This window comes from Dichomitus squalens, assembly GCF_000275845.1.
Source record: "Dichomitus squalens LYAD-421 SS1 unplaced genomic scaffold DICSQscaffold_58, whole genome shotgun sequence".
Classification (NCBI taxonomy): Eukaryota; Fungi; Basidiomycota; class Agaricomycetes; order Polyporales; family Polyporaceae; genus Dichomitus; species Dichomitus squalens.
Window position 1 is genome coordinate 107,066 of NW_006766940.1, and position 17,676 is coordinate 124,741.

Sequence of the window (17,676 nt, forward strand, 5' to 3'; positions counted from 1 at the left end):
TTCCCGGTCTTCTCGTAGTGATCCTCGGTATGTGGTACTCAGTCCTGGACGGCTGACGTCCATGCCCGCTTCTGGTGGGTTCGGCAACGTGATCGACACAGAGGGGGTAGAGGGGCAAGTAGGCAAACAAGTCATGTAGGCATGCAACGAGGGCAAATATCCAGTTCTACGACGTCATGCGCAAGAAGTCAAAGTCCGCGGCAGCAGGGGAGCACTGGCAGGCAGGCACACTCGGCCTTGGCTTCGGGAGCAATGCTGTCCGCATGAAGTCGAGCGTCAAGGGTCGCTGATGCCGACACAGCTGCTAGATCTTATGAGCCGATCTCGACGAACATTGAATGATGGGGGAATCGTTGGGTGTTGGATCTGGTGTGTATCCAATCGCCCAGGGACAAGCGACAAAGGGGACGTTGGTCTACCTCCGAGATCAGCGAGGCTCAAAGCGAAGATCGATCGCAGCGGGCCCGCGTCTTGTCGTCGCTTTACGAGAAGCTGGGTACAGCGCGCGCGGGGACCGAAAATATCTCGCGTCCGCGTTCGGATCCCTCCTGCTGCCCGAGCCAAAGGGCACCGTGCACCCTAGCGGACGCGCGGAACCCACGAGGTCTGTCGTCGTGTCGAGTATATCAGAAACCTGCCAGGCGATCCATCGCCCCCTCCTCTTCATCCTCCTGCCGATGTGGGACCTCGACCGTCGCCCTCGCCTCCTCCCCCTACCCGATGCCCGGCCCCGATCCCAACTGACGGGATGTCGCCTAGTTAGCCGGCACGACGCCAGCAATGACAGGCCGCTCCCTTGCAGCCACCACCGTAGCCGTTGGAGTCGCACTCAGCCTCGAGACCCTCGACGGCGTCCTCGGTTCGAACTCCTTCGATGGCGTCCTAGGTGGGACCCTTTCCAGCTCGAGCTCAACGCCCTTAAAAGGCGGTGTTCTCGGCTCCAACTCCGTCGCGCTCCCGTCCTCTCCTTTCATCCGCTTCCCCTTTACCGACAGTGGCAGCTCGTCGTCGAGCTCGAGCTCCTCGCTCGACCGCTTCCTCTGCCGCTGGCGAAGTGGTGAGCTCGAGGAAGGGGGAGGGACCGAAGCGGACGTCGTGGTCGATGCAACAGAGGGCGAGAGTGGTGTAGAGGAAGCGGAATGGTCGTGCTCGAATGAGCCTTCCTTTCGCATCCTCTTCGGGGGCGTCCTTGACCGTTCGGATGCGTCCGATGGGTCGGTCGCAGTGGTGAGTGAGAACGCGTCCGAATCCGCGTCCAACTCTAGATCAGATGAACGACGTTTCCTGGAAGGGGGATGAGGCCCGTACGCAGGAGCAACGGTCTTAGGTGAGGGAACTGGGTCGAAGGTAGCGTACGCGTCGTCTTCGCGTTCGGACTCTCCGTCGACCAGCTCAGACTCGTCCTCAGACTCATCCAGGTCGTCCTCTTCCTCTTCCTCCGCTGCAGGGCATTGCACGGGAGCGTCCTGGATCTCAATCTCGACTTGTGGCTGCAGAGGCGGCTCCGGGTTCAAGGGAGGCTGCTGCTGTTGTGTCTGCGCGAGCTGAACCTGCGTCGGGACGGTAGTCGTGCCTATGTTTGTGCTCATCATGGCTCGCTCGCAGATAGAGCACTGGCAGTGCCATAGCGGCGCGCATGCCTCCTTCCACACCTACAGAGGTAAGCCGTCAGCACAACATCCCGCTTTTCAGAAATACCAAGGATGCGCACCAAGCTGAACGCCTCCCGACTATAATGCGCCATATGGTCCGTCGTAACAGGTACGTATGGTATCGGCCTCAGCAGCTCGGCCGCCCTCAACGACGAGGTCTGCAAATGAGCGAACGGCGCCGGGGGCGGCACTCCGGCCAACGGCGATGACACAATCGCCTCCTCGTCCTTGTTCACTGGAGGCGGCGATGGCGTTGTCTGGAGCGTCGTCGTGGACAACACGGGACTCGTTGTATGCGAGCCGCCGGAATGCGAGGATGACGACGAGTCGTCCTCGTCTTTCTCCCGCTCCCGTCGCCGCCGGTCTTCCTCCTCAATCCGATTTTGCCGCACCTCCAGCCAGTCCACCCCGCTGTACCACGCCGACTCGTCCCTCAACTCGTTAACCACATCCTCCACCGTCATGTTGTGCGCCCGCATCCCTGCATCCCCGCCGTCGGCCGACGCTTCCATCATCAGCTTCCGCACGACGTTCCGCATCGGTGGCAACAGGATTTCACGCATCTGTCTCTGGAACGCGACATAGATCTGCTGCGCAAGGGGATAGGTCGGGGGGTGAGGCACGAGGTGCGTTTTGGGTCGGGGATGTGTGAGCTCCTCCAGGCCGTCGCAGCCCTGCTGACCATCGTCGAGCGCACCCTCATACACCGCGCGACGGTTCCATGGGCACGGGTGGCGCGCGGGAGCTAATCGGGGGCGGCCATAGTTCATGTGGTTGAAGTAGTCGTCCGCGGGGCTGATCCAGTGACCGTCAAGGATTCGGTTCCGCACCCAGTCGTTGATCGCCAGCTCGCGTATCCCGCCCGCATCCTCCGTCAGGCTCAGCATCTCCGGGTCCTCCATTTCGTCGTCGCTCACTTCTTCGTCGCTGCCATACGCCTCGCCGGCGTCCACTCGAGAGGCGAACTTGGACGCTGCCAATGCCTGCTGCAGCATATCTCCGATCTTCGTGTAGGATCGTAACCAGTGCTTCTCCTCCGCCACTTGCAGCACGTCGCGTATCGACCCTTCACCGAGGTCGATGAACGACTCCACCGACTGCCGCGTCTCCCAGTCCAGCATCGGCCATCTCCGCTGGTCCACCGCCACCTGCCACTCGGGGCGCATGTTCACTCGTTTCCAGAACGCCTCCGTTCTGCAGCCTCGACATGTTGCTTCAATCTTGGGCCACGTCTCTTCGTCTTCGTTCTCCACGCAGCAAACCGGCATGCCCTGCGCATAGTCCTCCTCCAGCTCCAATCTCGGCGCCTCTCGCAGGCAGACACCACAGAAAGCGGTGCCCTTCCGGTGCTCCTTGCAGAGGTTAATCTGGCCGTGTATAAGCGTCTGCGACGAACGCTTCCCAGCCCCCGTGCAGAGGCCCTCGCCGTTGTACGGAAAGTTGACGCGGCACACGATGCATGACGCGTCGAGCATATGCCGGTAGTGCTGCCACATGCTCATCCGTCCGATAAGGACGGCGTTCGAGCCAGTGGTAGGTGTAGGTTGGACGACGGTGAGATGGTTGTAGGTGCCCATAGGATCAAGAACCGCGACCGCCTTGTTCCAGAATGCGTGATTGTCGACTGTAGGACATCCGGTAAGCAGAAGGACACGCAAACGATAATCATGAAACGAGAGCGTAAGTTATGTACGTGCAGAATTGAGCGCCAGAGAGGACCATGCGGGCGGCGCATCGACGTCAATTGCAGCCGGCCAACACATGGCAAGAGCGATGCTGCAGCGACGCGGACAGAGCGCTCTCTTGCCCATAGAGTAAATGTCAGGGGAGCCGGAAGTTGGGTATATTATCACAGCGATAAGTGCTCGTGCAGCTGTGATGCTACCGCAGTTGCACGATGGGTGGACGGCGGTCACCCCCGGAGCGCGCGGGAAGCCCCAGGAGACGCTCAGACTCGCCACACGGCCGAGTAGGACGTCCAACAGAGCAAGCCGGTAGCGTGTTTGGGACGGCGCGAATCAACCCGCAAAGTGCATGGACAATGTTGGCTCAGAGCGAGGATAGGCGCAAGTGCTCGGATAAAATTCGGGAATTCCGCCGCCGCTATTGTGCAGGAGGAAACACGATACTCATACGCAGGACGCGTCGACGCGTCGAGACGAAGGGGTATGTAGATGATGGGGAGAGATGTACCGCACATCGCAACCTCGGGATAGAATCGAATGGACACTCACGATGCGGCCTCCAGCAAGGGAATAGGAACCGAAGCCTCTCGAACTCCAGTGCGTCGCGGAAGGTGGTGTAAGCGAACCGTTGCGGCCAAAGCTCTCTGGGCTCCCATGTCTTGGGCACGTATCCGTTGGCGGAGATGTCGAGCAGGTAGTAGGTGGTGATCAGCCTGGACATGGACAAGACGTTAAGCCCGACGGTGGCGCAGACCATTAAGCGACACAGAGGACATGCCTGACGATCTCGGCGGGGAGATCTTGCCACGTACGGGCGGTCTTTCCCTTGGACTGGAACATGGGTGTGTGTACGTTGTTTGATGTGTGTACGTCGTTTGCGACGACGAGCTCGCTGTGAAGGTCGACGTCGGCGACGGTGGTCATTGCGCAGACGTCACAGGAATATGGGAGGTGACAGATCGCGACCACCCTCTGTCACAGCCCCTAATTGCCCCCGACGCTGCCTCCGCCCACCTTCCCACGCACGGACCACCTTTTTAGCGCCTGCCTGATCCAGCGTCTACCCTTGTGTGGGGACTGCGACATACATTCTGAACACCACTGAATCACTGACATTCCACTTCGTCTTCCCTTGGCAGACAGCAGACGTATATGCTCATGGTCGAAGCCGTTTGGAGCAGAATATATCGACGAGAAGTACTCAAGTACTGATTCTTGCTGCAGGTTTTGTTCATGATGACGCGAATTGTCAATGAATTTCTGGCACACGAGGGAAATCACTGATCGGTGATCGACTTCGTCAATGCAAGTACTTGGCAGCAAGCATCGACTGTAAGTTGCTTTCATTTCCAACGCACTGTTGCCGCCAACATCGATATCTGGAACAACGATGATTCATTCCACGGTCATCATAGTTGCTTATACCCGTCAAACCCAATCCTCGCAGCTCCTGTCGTGCGTACCCTTCCCGAGTACCATCTGGTGAGAGCACGGCTAGTGCATCCAGCGAAACTCGACGCTAACACAGCGTTTTACTACGCTTTCCTAGCATTTCTCTACGGCTGTAGACGTCTCGAAGGTGTTCAGTAACGACCATGGTTTGGCCTAAGGAAGTGATACTTCATCTGTCGATGTAGTAGACATCGAAGAGAGTTCTCCCTATCAATTGACGAGGAAATGGCAAGCAACTTGTCTTTCCTCGTTTCGTCATCTCCACCTCGCTATCTCCGTCCCTTCCTCGGATACTCTCCGCGCATCCATCTCAACTCTTTCTTCCTGACGGAGCTCATAGAGATCATGGGGCGATGCGGCCTTCGCCTGGCCAAGTTCGGATACACCATTCGCGCGGACGCAATGGACTCGCACGATCTCTTCGTCAAACTTCAGACATCGATATGCAGCCTCGAGCCGTGCATAGTAGGGGCGCCAGGGCTCCAGCGGTGCTCGTCGCCCTCCAGATGCCTACCACCGTGTTATCTCGCCTATGCTGAACATCCACGAACGCATACAGCGTGTTTCTGTGCCCCTTATTCCTGGTTCCGCCTCGTCGAACAGGTACAGAGCCCTATAGCAAAGCAGTCTCGGCGCTAGTAGTTCTGAACCTACTTATCGACGGCTTGCATCGCACGGTACGGGTAAAACCGAGATCACAGTGGCATTGTAAGAGCTACTTCTTACACCGGAAACTAGAATTTAAGGTTGCGCGTAAGACCTAGAGGTGAGATCGCGGCGACTCGAGTAGATCGAGAGCTTCATCTGCTGAGACAGGTCGTGCCGGCAGACGGAAGGGATGTGATGAAGGGAAGAAGGGAAGAAGAAGGGATAGATGTGTTGCCTCACTTCTCGTTTGATTGCAGAGTATAATCTCCTGGAACTTTTCGCACGGCTGTCTCGGCGCGTCTCAGACGTCTGGTGTTCCATGGCGAGTATGGTGTATCGTAGAGTGAGCATCCAAAAACAGAAGATACCAAGCTCATAAAGCAGGGTGCTTATGCCTTCAAGTAGCCGAAAAGAGCTGACCTGGCGCCACAGGACGCTGCTGTGAAGCGCATCAGCGACATCTCTGTGAAGATTGGTGAGCCTGTTTGCGCAGCTCTTCCTGTTGGAGTTCACACGTGAGGAAGAAGCTGAGAAGTCAGGAAGGATGATCATCGAGAGAAGAGAAGCCGCAGCTTATATACATGGTGTAGACTAGCAAAGCGTAGTGTAGAGGATCCGCATAACAGAGAAGGCGCTTGACAGGCTGAGCGTGCCCGCAATATTCCAACACTTCCCATCGACCAAAAGCAGTATATATTCACATTATGGTGCCCGGGAAAATTGTCGACTTTGATGTACATGCATCTCATCCCATTTGCTCCTCGCGAGCCCCCAATCATCATCACACCACAGGTCTACACTGTTGACAAGGAGAACGACATGATCCGCACGTTGAAGGTCGGGCTGGAGCAAGACGTCAAGTATAGTGCTCTCTATCGACTAGAAAATGGCAAGCAGCTTGTCTTGCTCGTTTCGTCATCTTCCCTTCGCTATCCCCTTCCCTCTTTCGATACTCTCCGCGCATCCACCTCAACTCTTTCTTCCTTCACAGAGCTCACAAAGATGATGCGGCGGTGGAGACTTCGCCTGGGTAAGCTCGGATACACCAGTCCCGCGATCGCAGTGGATTTGCGCGGTCCCTTCATGCGCGGCCTTGAGATCCGCCAGGTCGATAGATATGCGCATCTAGATAGCCAGAACTCTCAGAGATTACCTATCCGTGGTTGAATAGCCTCACTCTCCGTGTGAACACTACGAATGACGATGTATCGCTATGCACCCGACAGCGTGGTTTCAAGCCCCTCAGGGCTCTGCGCTACTTCGACGCTACGGACACCGTCATGGGCGACCCTGCACTCTTCGCACATTGTGCGTATGCGTGCACGTGCACTCCCAACGTCATGTCACGGGCACGGGTAGATGCGAATTGGATGAAGACAGGTACGAGATCCGCTTGTGTTTTTCTGCGCTGTAACTATGTTCGTCTTAGGTGCGCAAAGACGGGTTTGGCAAACTTGACAAGATAGCCTGGGGTAAGTTGCTGCTACGCCCTCTGGGCTAGCTGCAAACGCTAAACGCCTGACTAGGTGCGGCGGAATCGGCGGAGTCAAACCCATGGGCATAACGATGCGCGAAAGTCGCGTTACCAGGACAGACTTGCTTCGGAGCCGTATGCTGACCTGCGCTTGGTATGGACAACCCCTGTTCTGTTCAGGGTCGGGACACACACGCGCGCGCGTGTCATACTACAAAGCTCTGATTTTGACAGAGCGATATCTGTCGTGTACATATGACCGGGAACGCTTAGTCATATTTAGAGCCTAGCGCCATGGCGATCAGCCTTTTTGCGCGACCATCTCTTTGCTGTCTTGACGGCTCTGCGCACATAACGATATTGAAACATGACTTACTTATTCACTCCGCACATCCTGACTGGTTTCACGACATACCCAACCTCTGACGTGCCTACACTCGCCCTCGTCAGACTCGACGACAAGCAATTGGGAGTCCATCGAGTTTCCTCGAATACTAGCCATAATCTCGTCGTCCCTCCTGTCCCCGTGCCTGGGGGAGACTCTACGACGCAATCATGGGAGGCGTTCTTCCCAGCTGGGAGCATCAATCCCGGGAACAAGACCAGCCCCCCCGGAGGTTTCGGCTTTTACCTCCAAGGCCCTCCTCCGTTCGCGGAAGTTATGAAGCAGCTGCCCGATTCTGCTGAGATTGTATTCACCTACAGCGTTCTCTTCGAAGACGGGTTCCAATTTGCGAAGGGCGGGAAGCTACCGGGAATCTGTGAGTACCCTCCTTCTCTGTGCGCGTTGTGGTGAATCATGACGGTGGGCCAAGACGGTGGTGCTGGAGAATTCGCATACGGGTGCACCGGTGGGAGGCAGACGGATCGCTGCAAGTGCTTCAACCTGCGACTGATGTGGCGGTACGTCGTGTCGTATGATATGTGTGCGCGTCTTCTCAATATCGCATCGGCACGCAGGGAGGATGGAATTGGCGAATTGTACGCGTACCTGCCCCATGTGGAACAAAACAGGCGGCGCCTCTTACTCGTCCCCCCGACGTCGATCCAGCATCCAGATTACGGCTTCTCTGTCGGCCGCGGCGCGTTCAGGTTCGTCTCCGGGCGCTGGACGCGAGTCACCCAGCGCGTGAAGATGAACAATGTCTCACAAGAGAATGGTAAGCGAGATGCCATCATGGACGCGCCGATTTCCATTGACCGTGAAGACAGGCGAGATTGAGATCTACATCGATGGCCAGTCTGTTCTGCTTGCGACCGGACTGGTTTTGCGCACCGAAGCAGGACCGGACGGACGTGTGCAAGGGCTACACATGCAAACGTTTTTCGGCGGTAGGCCCTTGTTTCGCACATCTACCGCGCCCGAGTTGAGATCGGGTTGGTGCAGGTCATTCACCAGATTGGGCATCACCGAAGGACCAACGAATCTGGTTTGCGAACATTTCGGGTGCCGTCGTAGGGCCAATTGGCCATGACGAGGTTTGAGGTTGCCGACACTTCGTGACACTTACTGAGCCCAGACAGCTTTTGCATGGTGATGAAAAAGTATAACGCGCGCATTGATGAGGTACGTGCGAAGTGGTACGCTAAGAATGCGTTGCGTTGCTAAGAAAACATAGAATAAGACATGCTGCCTTCGCGGCCACGAACCTGAAGCGCGAGACCCTACGTGAGCCGTTTATAGCCTGCAGGGGTTCATCGTTCAATGAAGTCAAGATGATTGCAAACAGTAATCCGGCGCAGACGATGACAATCCGTTTTCCGTAGATATGTGCTCCATGCGCCTTCGCCCCTCACGCCGTAACAATAACGACCGTCGGCAGCTCAACGACATACGTCCTGGTCTGCGTGACGGTTTGGATCGTTTCCACCGTATAGGTTCGACCCTGTGAGCCACGCGTCACCGTAGTGGTCACCGTCGAGCCCGGGCCAGTGACCGTCTTGTCGCGCGGGAGCGTTGCAACGTGTGTAGAGGTTGTGAGTTGAGTGTCTGTCGAGGTCGTGCTGACGACGACGGTCGTGGTGGAGGTGGGCGTGGAAGTTGAGGTGTCGGAAGTGTCCGTTTCACGCTTGTGGAGGACAGAAGAGTGTGCAGACGGTGCGTGCTGCACAAGCGGCGTGAAAGGCGCAGAAGGTAGCGCAGTCAGGGGTGCGATGGAGAGCGATGGGAATGCGAGTCGAGAGTCCGGAAATCTCGAGGGCGTTGGAACGACTGTTGATATGGCCTGTAGGATCGAGGCGACCTCCGACGCGACCTCGGAGTAATTAAATGCGGGCAGAATAGCACTCGCAAGCGCATTCTGGCGCACCGAGGACGGGAGGGCTGTACGCACACTCAGTTATAGGGCGCATAGAGACGGATTACTAACTCACTTGCTGAGCAGGCATCCCGCGCCATCACGAGGACGACAACGTACACGGTGCAACATTTGAAAAACATCGCAAGAGTTGAAAAGCGGGTTGTGGGTACGTGTTTGCACTGTTCGGTCTGATTACGGGGTTGAGGGATCATCGCAGAGCTTTATATACCTGTTCCCCTCCTCGCACCTCATGGGCATGCTGGAATGCGGATGCAAAGTTTTGACAAGTCCAAAACCTCTTGGATTGGATGAGCGGCAATAAACTGAATTTTACCACTATTCTTGCGACGTTCCGCGGTTCCATGATCCCGCATTCTCTGCTCTAGGACTGAATTTACACTGCAGGCCGCACAAAGCATTAGCTGAATTGTCCGTCGGTTCTGCAAAGCTCAGCCTCCCGGGGATAGCTTACATCTCCGGGCCGAGTGCGGATGGCCAAATTCGGTATCCGAAGCGCCGTGAACGGCATGCGGATCAATATTCCGTATGACGTGTGTGGGCCGATCCGCCACCTACCCGTCCCTACGTGCATCGAACTGCGCCACGCTAGGAATCGACATCCGATATCCGACTGCGGGCCGCCGTATTCAGGAGGTCAGATCACGCCCAGTCCCAAATTCTTGCACAAGGCGACTGGCGAATGCCTCTGCGATGATCGAAGATCTTTGAAGGTATCCACTACACGATCGCACTAGTCAGTGATCTCAGTAGCGTGCGCCAACATGTTGCCTTACATCCGCTGTTGCAGCCGAAGTTACAGCCACTATCCCAATCGGTTGGCTCTGTGGGTTGCTGACGGAACAGGGCGGACTGACGGAGACTTCGGTCGTAACTCAGCGTTTCGCTGCGTTTGATAGAAGTACGCCCAGGTATATAAGTCGATACTTCTACCACCGCCTGTTTACCTTCCAACTTCCCTGCTCTCGCAGCGCAGATTTTACCCCAAACATCACCATGTTTTTCAGCAAATTTTTCGCTATCGCTAGCGTGGCGCTCGCTGCAGTCCCGGGCATACAAGGTACGTTACTTTCCTTAGCTTAGGCGTTGTTCACCGCACCCATACATCATTCAACAGCAATCGTGGTATGTATCTGCGTGTCCCACGTAATTCAAATTGTCCTAATGTTGACCTTGCGGCTGCCGTTTCATAGGTTTCCCCAGAGCATCAAATTCACCCACGGCAGGTGGACGAATTTACCACAACTACCACGTCAACTGGTCACGCTACCATTACGAGTACGGTCGAGGCGTTTTCACGTACAGTTGTTCGATCCACCACCACTCGTCCTGGACGGACCACGACCGTTACGCAGACGGCATTGCCGTCTGCAAGTCAGACAGACTCAACAGTCTCGCGCACGCGAACGGTGGTCAGCCCCTCTATCGTTATGATTACCCAGTATAGGACGGAGACTATCACTATTCCCAGACGATTCATTTAGACACGCGTGCTAATTGCCGTCGGGATGTCCGATGATTTGGGTATCAGCTACAGCGAATGTATCATATGTAGTGGTCAAGTTACGCACGCTCAGTTCCCTAGCCCTTATAACATAATATATCATACTCATCACGCATATATTCGGCATTTCCCACATGTCTCTGGATGTTTGCGAGTTTTGAGGGCCATTATTTCAACCACCGTTGCGCGCCATTCAACTGATATGAGGAATATACGTTCGCTTTCCGCGGACGATAGTGATGGAGACTTCGAAGATGTTGAAAAGTGTCTCATGGGGGGGCGATGCAATGGCAAAGCCCGACGCCGTCGAAGTCCCAGAGGACTCCCCCCACTTCAGACGCGGTGGTGCACACGTCGGCGGAGCAGGCGGACTCAGAAGTCACGCTATTCTTGTATAATGTCACTACGGTCTGCTACAAGTTCAGCAGGGGGTTCTGTCGAGCGCAGATGGTTGAACCAAAGTCACGTAACAAAATGTTTCGGAGATATGATCATTCTTCCGGGGAGATGGAATTAAGAGCCCCTTTTTATCAATTGGAGCGGGATGGGAGTGAGGAGGGGATGTCCGCCAAATCGTTCCTGGTCGCTCACAATCCCACTCCAATCAGTGGGCGGCTACGCCGAGTTCAGACAGAACCTGTCCCGCTTGCTAAACGAGCCCTGAAGGTCCACAGAGGCTAGCGAATTGAGGTTTCTGTGGAAGCGGCGCTTCTAGGTGGTCTCTTTATGGGTAATGCGTGCATGGGTTTGTGAGTCAGCCCTATAGACCTTGTTTTATGGCCTTCACTACGTGGAGATAGGTCGCTAAACACTTGAGAGTAGAACAACAGAATAACTGTACAAGTCCTTCAAGACCGGTCCTAAACCAACGCCACATGGCGCCATCGGTGGCAACACCGTCGCTGGTGTTGCCTCAACGTCTCTCCCATCCCTTCGTCTCTCCCCCTTCACTCTGCTTCTCCCGTGTTCCTTCACCTCCCCTTCTCCTTACTTACGAGCTTTCACCAGTAGTGTCTCCTGCTTATCAAAAGTTCTTGTCACCATACCAGCACACCGGTTGCTTACCTTCTGAGCCTAAGCTACTTGCGCCCTCACAGCTGGCGTGATTGGGGTTCTGCATTTGTGAGTTGAGCTTAGGCGTCATGTGTCTCGGGTTTCCATCGTTTGAGAATGATATCCTAAGTCATGATGTGGTGAGTTCTTCTGATTTGAAATACATTGAGGTGAGTTCAGTGTCGATGAGGCTTGATGGTCTCAGTCCATCTTCAAGGTAAGTGGTCGTCAGTGGGTATCTCTCGTCTTGGTCCTCATCACTGTTAAGGTACGTGTATAGTACCACCTTGTAGTACACCGTGTGTCTGGGCTTCATTTGGTATCTCATCCACCCCGTGATGACGTGTCGTGGCATGTGTAGACAGCATCCACCCAAGTTGGTGGTCGCGTAGTAGATCAATGTAGTGTACCTGTACCGTGTATATAGATAGTAGTTGCAATGATATCACGTTTTCTTGCTCTATTTACTGAGTGCTCATTGAAATTATATGAAAGGCTCGGAAATCCCATAGCTCGGAGGTGCTCGGCGAGTGCTCGAGAGCGCTCGTGAGCACACTTGCGCGTCTCGTGAGACCTCAAGGCCTCACCGAGCGCCGGTGGGTGCTCGATATTACTCATAACCGGGGTACTTACCTAGATCGACTCGACTTACTCTCGAGACTGGAGAGCGTTTCCGAGGCAAGTTTTTTTTTCCTGATGCAGATGAACCCATTTATGCCCCAAAAGCGGAATCGAGAGTCCAAGGTCGCTCAGGCAGGCTTGAGACACTCATACACTATCTACTACATTCATCTCTCAATGTATTTGGTACTTTATGTGGAACCACGGGGGTGGAAGGGTCCCTCGTCACAGATTCTCCTTGGGGGCGAAGTGTGATTTCACCAAGTCCTTTCTCTCACGGGGTACCAAATCGGGGTGCTCTGCCAGAAATGCGCCCGGTCGTTGAGGAACGCTGCCTCCTCCTTCCGTACGACTGGTTCAAGTCTAGTGTTACACCCATGCTTACTTACGTCTGGGTACGAGACCAAGCTGGGACTAGAATTGTCATCAAAATCGCTACTCTCAAAACTTTGACCTCCCTATCTCTGGCTCTCTCTAATGTGCGAAGGTCGCGACAGGTTTGTAGGGTTTTGACATGCACTAGGCTGTGGTATGCTAGCGTAATCATCGGGTGAGGCCTGTGCCGGTTCCCTCCGTTTCGGTTGCCAAAACGCCGTCCACTTGAACTGGCGTGGTGGGACGCCACCATGTCGAACCAATGTACCAGGTGAGCAGGGATCGTTCTAACTAATTTGTCTTGTAGGGACGCCTGAGTGCTTGATTTGCTAGATGAAATGTACAGCCCCATCTCGATTCTCGACCATTGCACAGAGTCATCCACCGAGGAGTCCAGGTCAGGGGCCACCTTATTTATGATTGGTCAAATAGGCAAGTAGCTGCAATCCTATGTTCTCGACTGCCAAACTTCCTGAGCTTGTGGAAAGGTATTTGAGTCGGACGTTGTATCGGCAGTATGTTTAGTCTCGGAGAGGAATTTGTGCTGTCGCTCATCCGTCTCCGAAGGTACGCTGTCGTGCCAGTGTGCATGTCCAGAGAATGGGATGAGGCACACGCAGTGTGCCTTTGTACCTCGTCTTCCTCGTCTCCGGAGCCGGTGAGGCACGGAGTCTCTAGCAAAGTGACTACAACTCCGGTGCTCTCACATAAACTCTGTCAACCCCAAGTTGCGCATCCATTGCACATCCAAGGGTCTTTATAAACGTCTTAGGGCACAGTCATTCGAAGCATCCTATCACCCTCTCGTGAAGTGATATTATCTCGCCAAAGTCAGCTCGTCCAGTTTCATCCTCACCATGGCTCAAGTAAGACTCGAAGACGCTGCCGTGAAGCGCATCGGCGACATCTCTGTGAAGACTCGCGAAGCTATTCGTGCCTCCCTCCCCACCGGTAAGGAGCAATACCTCCATGTTATGGTGCCCGGAAAGGTCGTTGACTTTAACGTACGTGTATCTCACCACACGTTTTCTCGGAGGGTTGCTGAGCATTGTCACTTCACAGGACTACACCGTTGACAAGGAGAACGACGTGCTTATCCTGACAAAAGTCGAGCTGAAACAGGCTATTCTCTGTGATGACATGCCGATGCTCTCACCCATTCAAATGGGCCCTTCCGGTCGCTCTGTCTCACGGAGCTACGCCAACACCATCAGCAAGCTCATCCCAGCAGGTTTGCCTTCGCATTTATATGGCCTAGTCACTCGATTTGCACTCATGCACTTCTCAATCTGCAGGCACAACAGTCGGCGTCGACGAGGGCAAGCCCTTAACCGACGACCAGCAGCGCTACAAGCAGGCAATGAGCAGCCTCTCGGCAGAGGTCGGGGACAAGGACATGACCCTCGTCGAGCTCTACACCCAGAAGCAGGCCGCGTACACACGTGCGTGCGCTGAGAAGACACGTGCGTTCGCTGAGGCACTCGAGAAGGCGACCAACTCAACCAAATCAGCCAAGGCAGCTCGCCAGCGGTATGATCAGTGGGTGCAAGAGAACGCGAAGACATGGCGGAATTACGTGCAGGCGGCGTACATGGACTGGGTGATCATGGGGCGCAAGGAGGAGGTCGAGTACTGGTTCTCGGTCGTCGATCAGGAATCAGCTATGGCGCGCGTTGAGCAGAGCAAGGTGTGCTGGCTGACCCCGGTTGTCCCCATTTGTGAATGACGCTGAGTAAGAGATCCTGTACAGAGGACTCTCAGTCTAGTGGGAAGATCACTGACTGAGGAAAGGAAGGAGCGAAGCCAGCACTGTCTACAGCGCTGGCAGGTGGCAGTGCTTGTCTACTATAACAGGAAGGTAAGGTAATCTAATCTAATCTGACACGTCACCTGACCGCATTCTGACACTAAGGTCTCTATCTCGCACAGGAAATCATGCGCTGGGCAATCGTTCAAGACGAGGATGGCGGTGCAGAGTACCAGAAGGTCAAGTTGGCGCCCTCCCACTGGTACGTAGATCCGCCCATGGTAGTACGCGTCCAGTCTGACTAGCTCTGTCTCAGGGCGAACCTGGCCAAGGAGAAGGCTAACAGGGGCATCAATAACACGAAGACGGTCGAATGGTATACTTGGGAGATCAACCGACTCGAAAAGACCATTGAGCTGCTAGAATTGATGAAGAAGGTACTGGTCTGGCTTCACGTAGCTCTAGGTGATCCTCTACTGACTTGCCACAGAAAACCGTCCAACCTGCGGGGGCCCCAGGCAGCGATGCTCCCGATAACGAAATCGAGGCCCAGTATAAGGGCGCGAAGACCGAGCTGTCCAAGTGTATGGATCTATAAGGAATCGACGAGGCTGCATACAGGGATGTGTTCAAAGGGTACGGATAGTCATCACCGTCGTTGATTCCATACTCACGTTCTTCCGGCACAGGCCAAACAAGGATGAGAGTAAGGACGCATGGGACGGTCGGAAGCGCGAGGCGGAAGGCAAATACACGTCCTCTCAGACGGCGTTGAAGAAAGCCCAGTCAGCATACGACGATGCCAACCTTGCGAAGCTCCATATGGACGGTAGGAAGGCGCAGGAGAAGCTCCTGGACGACCTCGCTGGCGATGAGGGCTTCGCGGCGGTGGAGATCCAACGGCACAAGCGGACCATCGAGGAGTACACCCGGGCGCGCGCAGCGCTCATGAACCAGACGGGAGCAAAGTCCGCCGAGATTGAGAAGATCGCGACCAGCGTGGGCATTCCCGCTGCCATGCCCGACCCTACGGCCGTCGCAGCGGTGGAGAGCCCTGACTATTTCACGCCCATCACTGTCGAGGTCACGTCGACCAGCGAGTCCAAGAGTTCGTCATCTTCGGCATCCTCAATGTCGTTTGGGGCCTCGGGCTCGTACGGACTTTTCTTCACTGGCAGTGTCAGTCATGAGTCTTCGGAGGCTCACTCGGAAGCTACGCAAGAGTTGGCGAACGCTGCGGTGAAAATTTCGTTCGAGTGCATGCGCGTCGATATCACTCGTCCCTGGCTGCGTCCAGAGCTCTTCTACGACGATGATCTGGTCTGCGGTCCTCAAGTGAAGTACATGCACATTGATTCGATCAGATGTTTCCCCTGCTCAGCAAAGTCTTATCAGGATCTCACCCGGGTTCGGCCGCCTTCGTGCGCTCATGGACAGCGACCCCCAACTGAACATGACTGAGGGTCAGATTGCTTCCGAGCTGGCCGGTTACAGCATCTTCCCTGTCTTCCCCACCGGTGAGTCCCATAGGATGTATTGGCATTTGCAATGAGCTCACTTCTTCGTGGTAGCATTCCTGCTCGCATGCAACGTCGTCCTCGAGATATCTGGCAGCACTTCGAAGCTGCAGACGTACATGAACGGTTCCAGCTCCTCTACGAGCGTAGCCGTCAGATACGGACCATTCGTTGCTGGAAAGGCCAATCATTCTTCTTCGAGCGCAAACCAAGGATCGTCGTGCGATTCGACGGCTTCAGGGTGCAGGTACGCGCTTGCGCTGTGCACAACTATGAAGGTATCATCCTGATGCACCGTTGGCTACCAGGATCACGATGAAGTCCCCACAAGTCATCGGGTGGATCTCCCAGATGGTTCCGGCTCTCCCTCGCGTGTCGGCTCCGAACGAGGTGGCTGCGGCTCCTCACACCTAGAATGACAACCTCATTTCAGATTCATTGACAGTTCCACCTGTTTGAGCGTCTACAACGCCGACGTCTAATGGCTTAGCAGCGTCATTTTCTTGGTCGGTGATCCCCTCGACTTTGTCCTGGCTCTGGGTGAAGTACTGAATGCAGTCTACTTACTCTCGAGGTGCCCATAGTCGACAGTAAGACCTTGTATGGTACGATCTATAAAGACGACATCGCTCAGGCACCCTTCGCTTAAGATGTCTGACCTTCGTTTTCATGTTCCTGGCAAATTGGGTCCCAGTAGCCTCATCACTACTTCACGTAACTACTACACCCCGACAGAAAACACCAACATGCTCACATAGGACAGTACATAGTCCGGACTGTAAAGGAGAGGAGTCAAGGTTAGTTCAGAGGATATCAGTCTGTCCCTGCAGGTTATTTTGCCGCCTTCTGACATCGAGGTTGGTACAGTGAATCTCTCCGACTTTCTCGGACGATAGCACAGCAAGTCATTCCGATCTTCACTGATCCACAAAGCCTCCATTAGTCTTGTGACTTGAGGCCGCATGACACGCATTTATCAGCGAGAGCAACTTAGTCAGCGTTGACCAACAACTTTACAGAACAGATGGCGGTATGCGAGGCCCGGATCGTGCAATTTGGAAAGTACTTGAGGAGCAAATGCGTCAGTAGAGTGTAACAAACTGAATACGATGTCCAGCGAAAAGCCACTTGTCCTCGTGCTCGGCGCAACGGGGAAGACAGGACAAAGTATTGTCCGCGGGCTGTTGCGGTCCGAGAAGTTCGTGAGTGCGCGCACATCAGCAAAATGTCATGGTCTTGAATCTGAACTTGGGCCAAGACCACGGTCTTAGAGCCAAGACCATGGTCTTAGCCTCAAGTCTGCAGTCTTGGTGGTCTTGAGGTCAAGACCATGAACTTGGAGCCAAGACCGTGAACTTGGAGCTAAGACCGTGAACTTGGAGCCAAGACCACAGACTTGGCTCTAAGACCGTGAACTTGGAGCCAAGACCATGGACTTGGCTCTAAGACCGCGGTCTTAGAGTGAAGACTATTGTCTTTAAGTGCTTAAGCAACTTAGAGTTAAGAGTCAACTTGTCTAAATCAATATAAGAGTATCTAGATCATATAAGGATATGGTCTAGTAATGATCTTATAAACTGCATATTTGTGTATATGTTCAAGATAAGAATGGTCATGAGACCTACTATAG

The 17,676-nt window shown here is 54.6% G+C and overlaps 5 protein-coding genes across 5 annotated transcripts; 3 read left to right on the forward strand and 2 right to left on the reverse strand.

Moving 5' to 3' along the window:
• Positions 1-1,588: 1,588 nt before the first annotated feature.
• Positions 1,589-4,058, reverse strand: DICSQDRAFT_69817 (uncharacterized protein; the record flags this gene model as incomplete). Its single annotated transcript, XM_007369935.1, has 2 exons — positions 1,589-3,276; positions 3,887-4,058. 2 exons carry the CDS (start codon positions 4,056-4,058, stop codon positions 1,589-1,591), a joined length of 1,860 nt encoding a protein of 619 aa, XP_007369997.1.
• Positions 4,059-6,175: 2,117 nt separating this feature from the next.
• On the forward strand, positions 6,176-6,604 carry DICSQDRAFT_174125 (uncharacterized protein; the record flags this gene model as incomplete). The annotated part of the gene is made up of 1 exon (XM_007369936.1): positions 6,176-6,604. The coding sequence occupies one exon, from the start codon at positions 6,176-6,178 to the stop codon at positions 6,602-6,604; it is 429 nt and encodes a 142-aa protein (XP_007369998.1).
• Positions 6,605-7,278: 674 nt separating this feature from the next.
• Positions 7,279-8,396, forward strand: DICSQDRAFT_149906 (uncharacterized protein; the record flags this gene model as incomplete). Its single annotated transcript, XM_007369937.1, has 5 exons — positions 7,279-7,672; positions 7,727-7,814; positions 7,872-8,071; positions 8,124-8,243; positions 8,299-8,396. 5 exons carry the CDS (start codon positions 7,279-7,281, stop codon positions 8,394-8,396), a joined length of 900 nt encoding a protein of 299 aa, XP_007369999.1.
• Positions 8,397-8,704: 308 nt separating this feature from the next.
• Positions 8,705-9,309, reverse strand: DICSQDRAFT_149907 (uncharacterized protein; the record flags this gene model as incomplete). The annotated part of the gene is made up of 2 exons (XM_007369938.1): positions 8,705-9,234; positions 9,294-9,309. 2 exons carry the CDS (start codon positions 9,307-9,309, stop codon positions 8,705-8,707), a joined length of 546 nt encoding a protein of 181 aa, XP_007370000.1.
• Positions 9,310-13,639: 4,330 nt separating this feature from the next.
• Positions 13,640-16,460, forward strand: DICSQDRAFT_129594 (uncharacterized protein; the record flags this gene model as incomplete). The annotated part of the gene is made up of 10 exons (XM_007369939.1): positions 13,640-13,786; positions 13,845-14,013; positions 14,078-14,469; positions 14,712-14,791; positions 14,846-14,966; positions 15,020-15,111; positions 15,219-15,849; positions 15,911-16,046; positions 16,101-16,293; positions 16,355-16,460. The coding sequence occupies 10 exons, from the start codon at positions 13,640-13,642 to the stop codon at positions 16,458-16,460; spliced, it is 2,067 nt and encodes a 688-aa protein (XP_007370001.1).
• Between the last annotated feature and the right edge of the window lie 1,216 nt (positions 16,461-17,676).